Here is a 15,334-nt window from a genome sequence, read left to right as displayed (position 1 = left end):
CAGAATTAAGAGGACCCAGCAGCCTTGGATTTTGAAAAAGAACAGTATGTATTAAAGCTTGTTTTATGTAAAGTTCATGGAAGTTGCATATGTTGGATCAAGGGTCCTTGTCATGTATGTTTAGCCAAACAGGGGAGCTACAAGCCCGCTCCCAATCTCTGACAGATCAGCCATCAGGAGCTCCAAAGACTGGGCTGCAGAACCAGAGGTCTCTGAGTGCATGTTGGTCAGCAACTGTCTCCAATGTATTGCAGAAAGCTGTCTGAATCTAACTTTGTTAAGAAATACTGAATCATTATCTTTGGGTACTGTCCTGCACTGAGTTCAATTTAAGCCCTGATCTTCTTCCTCTGCCCTAATAAAGACCTCTTCTTCCTTCCCAGGATTGGCTCATTACTGGAAGACTGAGGACGAATCTTCATCTCGGTGAAGGGAATGGAGAATTCATGGCCTTTCCATGGCTCCCAGTTCACACCCTGGGAAAAGACCAAGGCATTTCTTTTACTAAAGCACCTAGACCACAAGTTAGGAATCTAACACTGTCCCCTTATGTAAGTAAGTTTCCTTCAGATCATTTTCCTTTCAAATGAAATGAGGTAGGATAGCCCAGAAAATCTCTAGTGCTCCAAGGAGAGACATCACCCTCATATGTTTTCTCAAGGCTAGGGAAAACACCTAATAGAGCTCTGCCACTCACCTCGCTGTGTTTGCTCTCCCCGTATTTCCCATTGAGGTTGGCCAAGTGGCAGTTCTTGTACCACCATGCACCATGGTGTGTCAGAGCACAGTTGCTGAGAGCCACGTCATTGTCTCTGTCCCATGTTGTGAACTTCCAGCCATTGTGGTAGGTCATTGCATCCCCTAAGAGAAGAGATGAAAGACATGATTAGGAATAAGATACTACAGTTGCTCAGCCTGATGGCTTAGACACCCTTCAGGCAGAACGCAGCAGGCCTATAAGGGGAAAGCAACAGCACAGGATAGGTCTGGACAAAAATTTCTAAAGGGCTGCTATTAGAGGGCATGTCCAAGGACAGGATTCTCCCAGCTGAAGATCTAAACCTTGTGGCAAGAGGATAGATATTAAACGATAAGTAGAAGACTATGGACACAATGGCAATAGTAAGGATTTACAAGTGGCAGAAGCCAGCACCAGGATAGCTACTGCTGTTGAGCAAATTTCCATCCTGAACAAAAGCCGTTCTGTTTGCACTTCTCAGCCTGGGAGCCCCAGAAGTTGCTCCCCCATCAGCACAGGTTACCTCATAAAAATACTTCCCAGTCTGCCTTTTCAGCTGGTGTTTCACTGGGTTACAGAGCCCTCTCTTCCCCACGAAAAAGCAACTCTTTTTCCCATCTTCAGCAGGAGACAGGCCTGTGGGCACACTCTCCTCAGTCTTTCTAGGAAGTACAGACTTCTCTCCTCAAAGTGAACCACATCTGATCTAACCTGACCTAATGAGCTTCCATGCTACTGGCAAAACAAATACACAGGTCCCAGCATTTTCTTCTCTGTGCTAGGCAGAGACAGCACAAGTACAAGGCACTCCTCACCAGCATTGCCTCTGTAATTTCCCACTGACAGCCTGTATCTGTCCCTGCTTGAGGCAACCTGGAAGAAGTCATAGACAGCATAGACAGATTCGCTGGGTGTCTGCAAATCCACCCGGAGCTCGTAGCGAATGGGACTGCTGCTTGTGAGATTGTGCAGCTTGTCAAGACCTAAAAGAAAAAAATAATTACTCTTAAAATGGAAAAGCCTGTTCACCTTTGCAAAACTAGACTCTCACCCTGTGGCTGTTTTGGTTAAATCAGATATTTCCTGCCTCCCTCCTTCCCTGCTTGATGCTGTCATGATGTTTTGCCAAGTTTAAGCTGCCTTACTTCATTTTCTGGGAGTATCAGAAAAAAAACCCAACAGCCTAAACCAGCACAAGACTGGCTGTAGCACAGCATTATTTTCCCAGAACATTTAAAGACTCTTGCTCCAAAGACCTTGACCTATTTAATGCTGGATTCTCTGATGCAGAGTTCACTAACAGAACAAGACAGATAGAAAATGACTGAATAAACCAAGTTTTGTCTAGTATCCTGGTCTTTGCATTTTCATGAACACAATTTCTTTATTACCCCTCTCACAGGGGCACACAAGCTTGAAATAAACCTTTCTGGAGTTTGGCTTGCTCAGGGACTGCTCCAAAGCCCAAAGATGTTAGCTGAAATACTCAGTGGGTCTTTAGAGATTCCTCAGTGCTTCAATGGCATTTCTAAGGAAGACACAAAAGCTGATAGTTCAAAACTGCAGCCTTGGGGGTGGATATTTCAGCATTTAGGTGCTCCTACAAAGCTAATCTTCAGATCTTCACTGGTCACACCCATGTACTGTACCAAGCCAAAATTCCCCTGTGGGATCTCCAAAGCCTTCCACATAATTTTTCCAGCGTTGGTAGAAATCCACCTCGCCAGTGCTCCGCCTCTGAAACACCTGCAAAGCAACGATTGCTAAGTGACAGTTCATGACAGATTGAAGAAAGACAAGGAGGAAGGAGATGAGAAATGTTCATCCTGATTCAAGCACAGTTGAAAAGGTGAAACATTCAAGAACACAAAATTCTATCTGATAGTACACTGCACCTGAGCAGGGTACACACAGGAATTAATTTCCATTTTCTGATGCACATAAGCACTAGAGTGAATAGTAAGTTGTGCAGATTATACAGTTTACTTTCCACAAATGCCTATGGACACCACAAATCTGAGCATGATCTAAGAGACAAGATCCATGAGACATTTGGGTTTCTAAACTTCAGCAAAATTAGAGGGATTTGGGCAGTAATACACAATTTATTTCAGTGAAGAAAATCACTTATCACTGAAAATGAAAGGTAAAAAGGGGAATAAAGGTATTTTTATTTGGTTGATTTAGTGAGACAGCTATCTGAGAACCTCAGATTCACTGCATGTTCATACACATTCCCTACTTCAAAGCATCTGTGCTTCTGCCTCCAGATTCCTTTGAGCCACTCAACAACCTCTGTGTGGTCAGGTTTCAAGTGCATGCTCACAGCATTGGTATTTAAAATACTAACCGGGTTCAGCTGAACGGTGTTAATTGTCATACATATTATATTGTGGTCAAGATGAAATAATATAGTTTAGTTAACTCATTATGAAAGGCAATTAGGCTAAGCTGCACTACCCCATCTTACCACGGGGCTGAATCACCCTCATAAACAACTCCTGTGACCTCTCACTTGCATGAGGTAACACACTAAGCTGTCATTCAGTCGTTGCCCTCAATCAGCAATAATACAAGCTTGTGTGGCATTCACAACCAAACAATGAAAAAGCCTTTTGCCCATTCAGTCTCCCACAGCATTCCTACTGACAGTCTGAGGGGGTACATCAGCATCCACCACCCTTCCTGAAAAATGCCACTCAATAAAGGCAGGAGCTGAAACACAGTAGTGCAGTAGAGCAAAACGAGCCCCAGCTAACACCAGTACCAGATCCACCTGATTACATTCATAAAAATTAAAGAGAAGCAAAGAATCACTCACTATCCACCCGCCTCCATCAGTGGTCATGTCACAGTACACCTGCATTGGCCTGCTGCCATCTCTGTTCAGGTAAATGGTATACAAGCCACTGGAGGTATTTCCATTTTGCTGCAGCTGGCTGCAGTCTGCGGGGTATGGGTAGAGGAAGCTAACTGCAAGAACAGAAAGAGAAAACTTCACATCAGCAAAGCAGGCTATGGAGCTGCAGGAGGCATCTCACACCCTCAGGAATCTCCTAAGGACAGCAGTACTAGAAGACAAGTAGAGAAATCAGCAGCTCCCACTGTGCACAGCTGCATCAGCAGGTTGCTGCTGGCAGCCTTCCCCACTGCCTGGGAGCTGGAGCATGGATGGGGTCCCCAGAGGCTGCAAGAGATGCAGTCCTGGATCTCAGTGAGAGTAGAAAGAGGGAGCCCTTGTTTGTCAGGATGGGAGTACCAGTAAACAGGGACTGTAATGTCTCTGCATTTCACAATTTGTCCACAACTGGCAATCCCCGTGGGCACTGGCACAGTATGAGAGGCTTCCACTGCAAGCTGGCATGAGCTTTTTTTTGATTTGTTGCCATTCGGGTGTGCATTTCCTGACCTCTGAAAATAACCTGGGCAGCTACCCGGTGCCACAGGAGTACTTAAACAGCTGTGCCCTACCATTACTAGGATGGTGCAGGAAGATCTCTAGCATATCATAATCTCTCCTGCCCAATGGCAGCTCACCAGCAGGCTTTGTCCCACACTTGGTTAGCAAGGTTTGCCAGCAGCACTGACGACAAGTAACATCTACTCACACTACCCCATTGCGTTTCGCAAGGCTCCAGATGGTGTGGCTTAGAATGGATGCCCAGCCAGGAGATACATCATTGATTTGCTAGATGGTTTGCTCATGATCACATAGTTTCCCAATGCATCTGTACAACATGAACTCCACCTCTGACCTTTATTATACAAGGTCATTATTATATATTTTATATGTATTATTTATATTACATATAAAACACAACAGCTGTAGAGCACAGGGAAAAGTGCAACACCTGAGGCCAGTTCCTACCTGTTGAGAAGGTACTGTCTGTCTTTCTGCTCTGACGATCTCCCTTATAGGCCATCACAAAGACAGTATACCTTACTCCTTGTTCCAGTCCCTCCAGCACAAACTGTTGCTCATTAGGACTGAGCTGTACTTCCTGCCAAATAAAACAGATCAAAAGTCAACCCAACTCAGAATAGCATTTAGCTTTTCTGGACCACAGTGCCTCATACTCCAATGCATTTACAGGCTTTTCTTGTAGAGTTCAGACAGGCATATTCACTGTACATCCTTGAAACATGGAGACCATCTCCTTAGAAGGAAGATTTGGGGCAAGGTCTCAAGAAACACTGTTCGGACTCTGAGGACACCCTATGCCTGGTGAGGGCTGCCCTTCCAGGTAGTAAAAAGTTAGAAAAGTGAAGTAACCATGTTCTCTGCGCCATGTTCTTTGAATCTTGAGATCTGTTCAGAAGAGGTCACAGAGTCCCTCCAGAGCTTCTACTCAAGACAGTAGCACATGTCCTTCCTCAAGCTCTCCCTCCCTGAGCCATGGATAGCACAGATTGCCCTTCGAAATTGTTTTCCTGTAGTTCATATAGCCACAAGATCCAACTGGCAGAGTGCATAATCATAAGGGTGATTTCAGTAGGGTCTACAGGACTGAGGAATTCACTGTACCTTGCTTGTGCCATCTTGACCCTGGTAGGTCAGTGCATAGCCATCAATCTGTGCTGCAGGAGGAGTCCAGGCAACCACACCAGTAGAATGAGTCACATCTGATACATGGAGGTTCTTGGGAGGATCAACCTCTATTGAAAAAGAAAATTCAAGTTTCATTGTATAAAAGAAAGACAGCAATTGCAGTGCAGGGCTTGGGCTGAGCTTTCAGTGCTTGATCCTGTTAACTGTAAGTACAGAACTCACCCAGTTACCTTCACAGCTAGCAAGCAGCAGAAGCTAAACATGGCAAGGTCTGCTACGGATATGGTTTGGGATGTTTTGTGAGCCCTGCAGTTGACTCAACTGTTCAGGGTCCAGGAGCACGACACAGCTGCCTGAGAAGTCTCCATCAGGCTCACCTCCAAGTAGCATTCACAGATACATCAGGTTTGGGTTCTTTGCCCCAGTGCTGGAGCATAGCCCCAGTGTGGCTGGCTGAGAGGCCCTAGTCCTTGTTTCCCCACTGCAGATGAAGAATGACTTCACAGGCTTTATTGTTATCATGCTTGAGCCTTCTTTAGTTAATGCAGGAACACAAAGAAATGCACAGGTTTACAGTTCAGTCTGTGCTGTATATTGGACACAAGCTCCTTCACCAGCTCAGCCAGATTTTCCCTATGCAGTCAGACTGTTCAAGTTCAGCATAAGGAAGAACAGCAGAATTACTTTTAAGCAATGCCAGTTCACAGCAGTTGTCAAAAACTGTCTTATGAGATACCTACAAGAGGGCTGAACTGCTTCCCTAGGTAAAAGCTCATTTGGAAATAACAACAATGGAAGCAGCCTCTCACTAATTTTCATCCTGTGCTTGCTACATTCTATATATTTTGGGAACATCTTAAGGAAAACAATTTAAGTAGCAAGGTTTGTCTGGCTTTCCAAGTTTTAGAGAGAAGGATCTTGGTAGGCAAGAACCCACAGATGTGCTCCAAACTGAAGTACACTGGAGTTCATAGGAAATGATAACTGAATAATTAATCTCAATTCCCTTATCTTCCCTCCAGCTCCCCTGGAGTACTATAGGTATGTCATTGTCTGTTAATTTAATTCTTCTCTATATAAACCAGGCAACAAGACTTCCAAGACCTTGAAGAGTGCTATGAGGATAAACATTAACAATTACAATGCATCAGTGAAATACTACATTGTGAAAAGGCCACAGAGAAAGACAAGGTCAAGCTATGTCTCTCTTAGATAAATGAGAAGAGTGGCTTCTCCCAGGAAATGCTGCGATCCTCGTGCATAGGATTACTGCTTAAAACAGTTACTAAGGCAGAGAACAAGAAATCAAAACACCGAATATGAGGAGAACAACATGGACAGTAACACCAAAGTTCACACAGCATGTCGGTTTAAACACTGGCTATTCGTTATAACTGAAGACCACCTTTCACTAGACTCACGAGTTAAGCATTAGTACATTATCTAATGAACTCGTGATTCACCTGGGAGACCAGTAAAAAACTGCTTTCAGTAAAACGAGGCAGAAACCTTCCGAAGAGCCGACAACATGTATACCTCCCGCTGGACTGCAGAGGGAGCTAGAAGGTACCAAATCCATCACGAGAAGCAAGGGATTGGAAGCGTCGCCTTAGTCTGCAGTTTCACAGCACTGCTCTTAAAGGCCAGTCTGTAGTTCCCATGGGTGCAGCAGACCACTGAGAAAACTCCCTGCCACAGCCCGTTTTAATGCTAGGGAATAACCAGCCATCACCTTGAAAACGTTGGGGATTTTTTCCCCTCAGAAGTTGTGTTATTTTAGCAGAAGTGCCCTTACTTTTGGAAATATAACACCAAAACCAAAAGCATGTGCCTTGTGAAGATATTTCAAAGCTAACCCTACTAATGCTAAATGCATTCCCCCTCCCAGTAGTTTCACTTCATGCAAAATTCCCAGGTGTCTCCATTTTGATTCCAGTTAAAAACTAAACAAATAAACAAACAATATTTCAATTTGCTGAAATTCGCCTTCTAGTTTCAGACCAGTTCACTCTCTTGGCCTCAGGAGATCTTCATCTGTCTCCATCAGCTGCTGTCGACCTCTGTAAGCATTGGGGAACTGTTTGGCATCTTGCCCTAAATCCAAGCTTCAACTGTTCTATCTCACACCACTTTGATTCACAAACTAAGTATATCAGCAAGGCCAGTGGATGTGGAGTGACCCTGATGTTCCCAGCACACCATAATCCTTATGGCTGGCTGAACAGGAAATTGGCAGTCTGCTAGTACAAGTCTAAGGTCAAGAGTCAAAGGGCAGGCAATTATTTTAAACTGTTCCCAATTCTAAAATGGTTTAACTTTGGTTGTTAAACCTCTCTTACTGTTAGGCTTGATAACAGCATATGAAGCACAGCATGCTTTTGACTAAGGACTAGTGAAATAAACTGGGTACCATCAGCTGTCATCACTCTTGTATTACAACATCTGCACTTCTTTAATCATCTTGAGCAGCAGTCTCTATTATAGTAGCTCTAGGTAGTGAAGGTGCACATTCCTCCTTCCATAGCTGCAAAAATCACTTTCCGGCATTTCCACAGGTCACCCATGAGAGTGTTTGTGCCTGCCCTGTTGGTCTACTTGCTTCCTTTTCCAGTCCAGGTACAGATGATGCACACCACATCTGGCTTAAAACTAACTGGGATAGCAAGACCTATGTCCTGCCCCACCTCTCCCTCATTCCCAGGAAACACTAGCAGTGTCCTCTGCCACCCAGTCCGTCTTCAGCCTAGCTATGCAGTCAAATTCTGCAAGCAAAAGCCTTGATTATACAAAGGAAATTACTTACTGGATAGTTAAGAAACTTTATCCAGGATCAAATCAGGCTTCCCTTTTATGTTTTGGGATAAGACAATTCAAATAGAGGTGTTTCCTTCCAAGTCTTGATTCATTGATAAATGCTATTCTTACCAGTGACACTAACCGAGCCATCCTAACTTTAGACAGGACTCAACAGCAGTAGTGTAATACTTTGGGGCAGAGCTCAGCCACGCTTGCAAAGCTCAGCATACCTGAAGATGAAAAAGAGCAGGCAAAGCTCATGAGTGCTTTAGCAAAGCGCTGTGAAGCTCACTCTGGGCTAGTAGTTTCTGAACTAAGAGTAGTAATTATTTTCAAAAAGTTTTCTAGACTTGGCACTATCTTTATCTGAACCTTGAAGGTGCCTATAGCATGGATGTCGCCACAAGACAAACCATTGTCTAGCATATGCCCTGCAATAGGCCAAAAATTGAGATCAGCTCCACAACACATTATCATGTAGAAGCACAAATATTTTCTGGAATACCCGTCACTGCCTCAGTGCTGATCCTCATGCTCTGAAGTGTTCCCTTCCCTGCCCAGAGGAAGACAACATATTCAATGCCAGGTTTCAGTCCTGTCAGTCTCGTAGTGCTCTTGTTCTTTTCCGCTTCTATCTCCTGTGTGTCACCATCAACAAAGGTGTAGTTCACCAGGTACCTATCTATAGGAGCATAGACCCTGTCCCAGGAGATGGTTGCTGTGTCCTCTGTCGCTCACTAGGTGAGCCGGGCTGTCGATTTCTGCAGCGACAGTTAGAAGGGAAGGACACAGGCTGTCATAGTCACATTGTGACACTCCTCCGCCTCCTCAAGAGTCTTGCCAGTTTCTTCCTTTTTCAAGTCCTATTTCTGATCACACATTGATTGGACCCACAAACCAAGGTCTGAGGTAGACCGCGGTCTATCTTTAATCCTTATAGATGTTTTCCTAGGGAACAGCACAGTAAGTCCTGACCTGGACAGAAGACAGCCTTTGCAAAGCAAGATACTGTTACTCTCTTGTTTTCTCATGGTCACAAGCCTCCAAAGCTCACATACATGTCACCTGTCCAGAAAGTGAGAGAACAACCAAAGCTCTTTTGCTAAGAGACCAAGATGACTCAGATACACATTTACTCATCATCCTTCAGCAAGTTCCTGACCAGCATGGGTCTTTTAAGTGCTTACAACCACTTGCAATGGATTCAGATATTCAGGTTTACAGTGTTGTTAATAAACCAGCACCCCTCACACTGTGCAGATGACTACACTTCCTTAACCAGGACTGGAAACACAGCGGGAAAGTCCTGGTAAGAAATACCAAGGCACCAGTATTAATCATCCTATTGCAAGAAAAGGCATCTGGCATACTGTTAGTCTCTCTGCACTTTCATTTTTTTATCTGCAAAAAGGAACTGAGAATTTCCTTATTCCATGATGAAGGATAAACAAATTAAGCAATTAAAATAAAACAAGACTATACAAACACATAAGAGACTGCTCAAAGGCTTCATTTTCCCTATCCCTATTAGTATTCACAACATGGCCCGTTTGTAGTACATAATTAGGATCTCTCTGTTGTGATGCTGAATAGGTTTCACAGCAAGATGCACTAACCTGAAGTCTTGATTTGTTAAGCCTGAATCTCCCTTTACTGTGAAAATGTCTTGGGATGGATTTATTCAGTGTTAAGGCAAAGCTGGACTGTAACTTATACTCTTAATAAAATCTATTGCCCACTTACCTGTCACAGCCTCAGTGCTGGCCCTCTTGCTCTGTTGTTTTCCCTTTTCTGCCCAGACATAAATGACATACTCCATGCCTGGCTTCAGTCCTGCCAAAGTAGTGACATCCTTGTCTTTCTCCACCTCTCTCTCCTCTGTGTCCCTGTCAGCTGAGATGTAGCTCACTCTGTATCTGTCTATTGAAGCTTGGACTTTGTTCCAGGAAACAGTAATTGCATCCTCTGTGACTTGGTCAGTCAGCAGCTCAGTTGGGCTGTCAATTTCTGGAAGTGAAAGTTGTAATTATTAGAAGTTTTAGTATAATACTGTGGTAATCACAATGCTCTAAAGACACAAACAACATAAGTTTTATAGCCAGAGGCAGTACGCTTTATCAGACTATGAAATGTATTTGGAAAAAACAGATGAGCTTTGGGAAATGACTCTGTGCCCAAAGACCTGAAAAGGGTTTGTGTGTCCAAAAGTCTGCTTGGGTTTTTACCAGCTCAAACTGGTAAATCTAATAGAAGTTTTATCATTAGCTATAAACTGTGTTTTGATCATGCAGTGTAAACAACTAATACTTAACTGAGTCCCATTGGATATCACTATTTGTGGAGCCAAATAATTTTGTACTATTTCATAGTGCAAGGTAGATTGAAAAAAGGGTGCTAACTCCTTGCACGCCTTGCCATTCTTGATACATTGGTAAGCATGCTTGCATGTCAGTGCCAAGGTGGCCGAGCCTTGGCAGGGCCAGTCAGCCCTCTGCCCCTGTGCTGGGTGAGCTGGGCTGGTAGTTTCTGCAGGAACAGTTAGGAGCGAAGAACACAAGTTGTCCCAATGATGCTACACTTACTTCTTCTCTTCAAGGACCCTACCAATTTCTTCCACTTCTCATGCTTTATTTCTTATCAGTGATAGGCCTAAACCACAAAGCTGGAGGTGCCCAATTCTGAGGTATTTCAGCTTGGGTCTAGGTATCTCCTTCACACTTGGAACAGCAGGGCTTTCTGTTGGGGAGCAACAAAAACACAGCCAACCCTGCATAGGCAGAGAGGAAAGCCCATGCAGAACTTAGTGTTACTATCTTTTGCTTTCAGGAGATCGCAAGCTCTTGCCTCAGTTGGTCTGGGAATTAACTCAAAAAAAACCAAAATCACTTGCTCAGAATCTGTCTGAAATACACCTCTCCTGGAACAAGATTGTTTTGTACTAAAGCAAAACTTCCTACCTATCACAGCTCTGATGTCTGCTGGGCTCTCCTCTGCCTACAGGCTGGTGGCATTATTTTTGCTTGGCTTCAGTCCTGTCAAAGCAGTGATGCTCTGGTCCTTCCCCACCTCCACATCCTTTGTGTCCCCATCAATTGTTTTGTCTCTCATCAAGTATCTGTCTATCTGTCCTTATCCCAGAAGATTATGACTGTGTCTTCTGTCAGACATCTGGCCACTACATGGACACTAGATTGGCAATTTTTTTTAAGAGAAAGTTTTAAGGTGAAGAACAAGGCAACAGCACTAGTGAAAACTAAGTTCACATTCTCCACTAGAAAAAAGCCACTTCCAATCTCCCCCCATTATTACAGTCATTCCCCTGCCCTTTCACAGATGGAAACATGCCACTAGGTTTCACAAGCCTTAAGTCACTATCACAACACAGCCTGCAGGAATGTGACCCTTCAAGGATAGCCTTTACACAACCTTCACACAGAGCATGGGGGGGTTTTTGTTGGTTTTTTTTTCTTCACTGAACTGTTAAACACATCTTAGCATCCTGAGCAATGAAAGATTTGCAGATGCCTCCCAAATTGTTGGAACAGCATTTCTTATTCTGCCGCAGGCTTTAAACTCCAGGGTTCCAACAGCCACACTGTAATTTACCACACACCAGCTTAGCTGTACTGTGATTTATCACACATTAGTGGTTGTAAAAGTTGTGATCTTCCACCTGTGTGTACTAATTTCACTTCTTTTGCAAAATGAAAACTAATTTTAATGAAAGATGCTGAAGCTTGTTTGTGTCACCCTAGAGTGGCGCACACTGGGAACTTGTGTTTGAATAATCACAGCTCAGCTAGCTAGCAGCATAAGACCCTCACCTGTGGCAAGAAAAATCAAGTGAATTATTTTCTTCTGTGATATGCAAATCAAGTTTGTTCTTTAGTTATAATTGTGCTGCAGCTGGGTATGGGCTGTGCCCGTATGCATATGCAGTGCATTTAACCTCTTAACTTCCTGGGTGGTCCACAAGCCTCCCAGCCAGTCCCCTGTCAGTGAGAACATGAGCTGGCTTGTGACAATGGACCAATTGAAAGCTGTGATTGACTGAGCTTCTTAATTAAGCATTTGACTGATCCTTACTGATCCCCTCTGGATGAGAACTTCTGGCAGTCCTATAAATTCCCTGAGGCAGCTCTTGTGTCTAGTCGGATTTATATGCTTAAATATGTTGGTTAACATCCTGAGTGGAGCATTTCAAACGCTCCCCTAGGAAATTTCTGCTATTGAAATGCAGATTGCACATAGATAAGACATTTGTAAATATTCAGCAGAAACTGCTCCTGTACCCACAGCCACATTGGACGGTGGCTGGCTGGAGTATAAGAACTGAGCAAAACAGAGGTTCAAGGAGTTTCCTAACCCAGCTGCAGACACTGCTGTAAGCATCCTTCCAATGGAAACCTCTTGTCATCAAGGGACAGCAGCCAAACAACCTGTTCAGAAAATTTTATTCCCCTCTTAATTTACGGCATGATCCAAATAAATTTGGTTTTCCTTTTTAGCAAACACTCTGGCATGACTATCTGTGCAAAATGTGTATGAGCCCCCTGTCCTCTAGGGAAAAGCTACAGTCACCCAAAGAAAAGCCTGGAGATTGTTTATGGCATTTCAAAGGCAAGATGTGAATTACATATTCCAGTTAGGAGGCTTTAGTTTTTGCTGTATTTCACTGTTCTTTGTAGTAACAGTAACTGATGCCTTGCCATACAACCTGTCCACAATCAGACTCAAAACAAAGAGTCTTCAAACTGAGCTGGAGATCTGTTTAACCATGCTAGTAAGAATGACATGAATTTTTGCCTCACTAAAAAAGTGTACAAAGCAGGAGAAGCTTTAGTAAAACAAGTAAAACTGATGGAGTCAATTTCAAACTCATCTCCCACCACTGCTGCTGCTACAACTTACCTGTCACAGCTCTGGTGCTTGCCTTCTTGCTCCTATAGGGCCCCTTCTCTGCCCAGATGTGGATGACATATTGCATGCCTGGGTCCAGATCATGTAAAGTGACCATGTCATTTTCACTCCCAACCTTTATTTCCTTTGTGTCTCCATCAGCTGAGGTATATCTCACCATGTACCTGTCTATGGGAGCCTCAACTTTATTCCATGAGACAGTGGCTGTATCTTCTGTCACTTGATCAGTTGCCACATTGGTTGGGCTATCAACTCCTGAGAGAAGATTTCAAAAGTACTGGATTAGGAATCTCCAGCTGAATTAAACCACTACAATACCTGCCATAACGTGCACATTTCCTTCATTTTTGCCTTGCTGCTTTGACCAGCTAAACCAGTGTTATCTATATTCCCCTCTGCAGCCCCTTGAGAAAGGAAGGCACTCACGAGAAACAAGCATGGTCAGAGTGGGGAGAAAGGAGGACTGTTCTGCCATTTAAACTGTCCAATTTTTTTCCGCAGGAAGAGCTTTCAGGCTACCTGCCTTACCTTCCATGGGTATCAACTTGAGCATCTTGCTTGCCCTCCTCACAGCGTCAGGTATAGACTCCATCCTTTCTCTGCCTCTGGTGTGCTCCTCACTTTCTGCCTACCCTGCAAATCTGTCTCTCAGACTCCCCTAAGACTTCTGCTATTTTAGGTGATGAATGAGAGTTTAGTCGTAGCTCTTACAATGGTTGGTATTCGTCATAGTTGCAGCTCCTAAGTTTCATGGCTTACATAAGAATATGAGTAGGATTGCTCATTGTGGGCCTTTTTCTTTCCCCTTTTAGGAAGTTTTGCAGCCCCCATGTCTGTGAAGAACAGCTTGAAAAAACAAGCTAAGAGTGCTCCAAATAATCAGAATCTATACAAGGAAGAAGAGCAGCCTTACAATGGCAGTGTGGCTGCTCTTCTGGAGAGCAGAAGAGCTCCCTTCTGCTTTAAATCTATTTTTTTCTAATGAAATAATTTACAAGACAACCTCAGGAATGTCCAACCTGATTTGGGATTTTTCAGTCTTAGGATGCAGCATGTCTGCTCTTTTGTAGGAGTGCTGAATTTCAGAGTTTCCAGAATCTTAGAACGAGAGTTCAAAATTGTCAAGCTCTCTTCTGCAATATCATAGCTCAAAAACATTCTGCCCCCCCCTTTTTTTTTTAAACTGAAGCATCAATAAACCAACAGGGTTTCCAGATCTACTTTTACATATACACAGAGGCAAGCTTACTACGCTTGTGTCTGGCTGTAGCCATTTGTCAGGTTAAAGGTGAAGTTACTCTATGTTTAAAAAACAAGGCAAAAGACTGAGATAGGACTAGTTTATTGTTTAATATAGTGTAGACAGACTTAAAGCAGCCTGCCTGCAGGTCATGCGTGAAGCACCAGCTAACTGTGCGCCTTTTGTGCTGCAATCTTGACATACCTGTCCCTGAAATCTGGAGAAACATCACTATCATAAAAGAAACTTTCTACGTACCAGTCCTACCACTCACTGAGGATGGTTTCCCTTCAATATTCTCTTTCACAGGTATGACAGTGACCTCGTACTCAGTACCAGGTTTCAGGCCTACAAAGAACAAAAGGGAAAGTTACCAACAATTAGGGGAGACAGTTTTTTCTTAAAGAAAGCTGTTTTGTTTAGTTCTAGGTTTGTATCAGAGAGGAACTTAAAGTTTAGATTTCTACCTAACTTACTTTTGTCTTAAGAATGCCTTGATAGCACTTTTGGTCTGGGCTTTCCTTTAGGCCATACACTGGCTGAAGCAAATGGAGATTTCCGTAACATCAGTGTTACCAGCTTTGAAACAGAATATACTTTATTCCTAGCAAGGACAGAATTAAAGTTGAACTAATATGCCTTGAAACTTGCTGTCCACAGGGCATAGAAGCTTTTCTCCCTGTGAAGACACCCATCATTACGGGATTGGGAACCCTAATAGATCTCACCCTCGCCTATGGCAGGCACAAGGTGAAGGAAAACTGGCCATCTACACATGAGAGAAGCATCATCGTGGGACTATAGTCTGACCATCAATCACTCCTGCCATTTCTTCCTGCCCCTGCCTAGTTTGGAATACCCACAAGCACTCACCAGTCATGATGTGTCTGCTCTTAGGGTCATTGCTTTTGGGCACCATGACTTGCTTCTCATCCATGTCCACCAGGGATTTGAACTTCAGTTTGTAATAATCCACATCTGTTGGTGGGTTCTCCCACTCCACTTCCAGGGAGTGCTCCGTCTCCTCTGTCATCCAGATAGTATTGAGCGCAGATAGAACTGGGAAGGACAACAGAGGGTTGTGAGGAAG

General features: G+C 43.7%; 1 protein-coding gene across 1 annotated transcript in view; it reads right to left on the bottom strand.

Annotated features, from left to right (window-relative positions):
• Positions 1-329: 329 nt before the first annotated feature.
• TNN (tenascin N) overlaps positions 330-15,334 on the bottom strand; it is a 21,251-nt gene continuing 6,246 nt past the window's right edge. Inside the window, 14 exon segments of the mRNA XM_010019738.1 lie at positions 330-476; positions 698-861; positions 1,555-1,722; positions 2,389-2,485; positions 3,561-3,712; positions 4,608-4,740; positions 5,265-5,395; positions 7,985-8,050; positions 8,590-8,813; positions 8,815-8,845; positions 9,828-10,091; positions 12,996-13,259; positions 14,503-14,592; positions 15,118-15,303. Coding sequence (XP_010018040.1) covers positions 330-476; positions 698-861; positions 1,555-1,722; positions 2,389-2,485; positions 3,561-3,712; positions 4,608-4,740; positions 5,265-5,395; positions 7,985-8,050; positions 8,590-8,813; positions 8,815-8,845; positions 9,828-10,091; positions 12,996-13,259; positions 14,503-14,592; positions 15,118-15,303 — 2,117 coding nt within the window.

Source organism: Nestor notabilis, unplaced genomic scaffold (genome assembly GCF_000696875.1).
Source record: "Nestor notabilis isolate BGI_N333 unplaced genomic scaffold, ASM69687v1 scaffold31128, whole genome shotgun sequence".
NCBI lineage: Eukaryota > Metazoa > Chordata > Aves > Psittaciformes > Psittacidae > Nestor > Nestor notabilis.
Note: the sequence above shows the minus strand (reverse complement) of the source record. Positions and strands in the feature narration are given on the sequence as shown.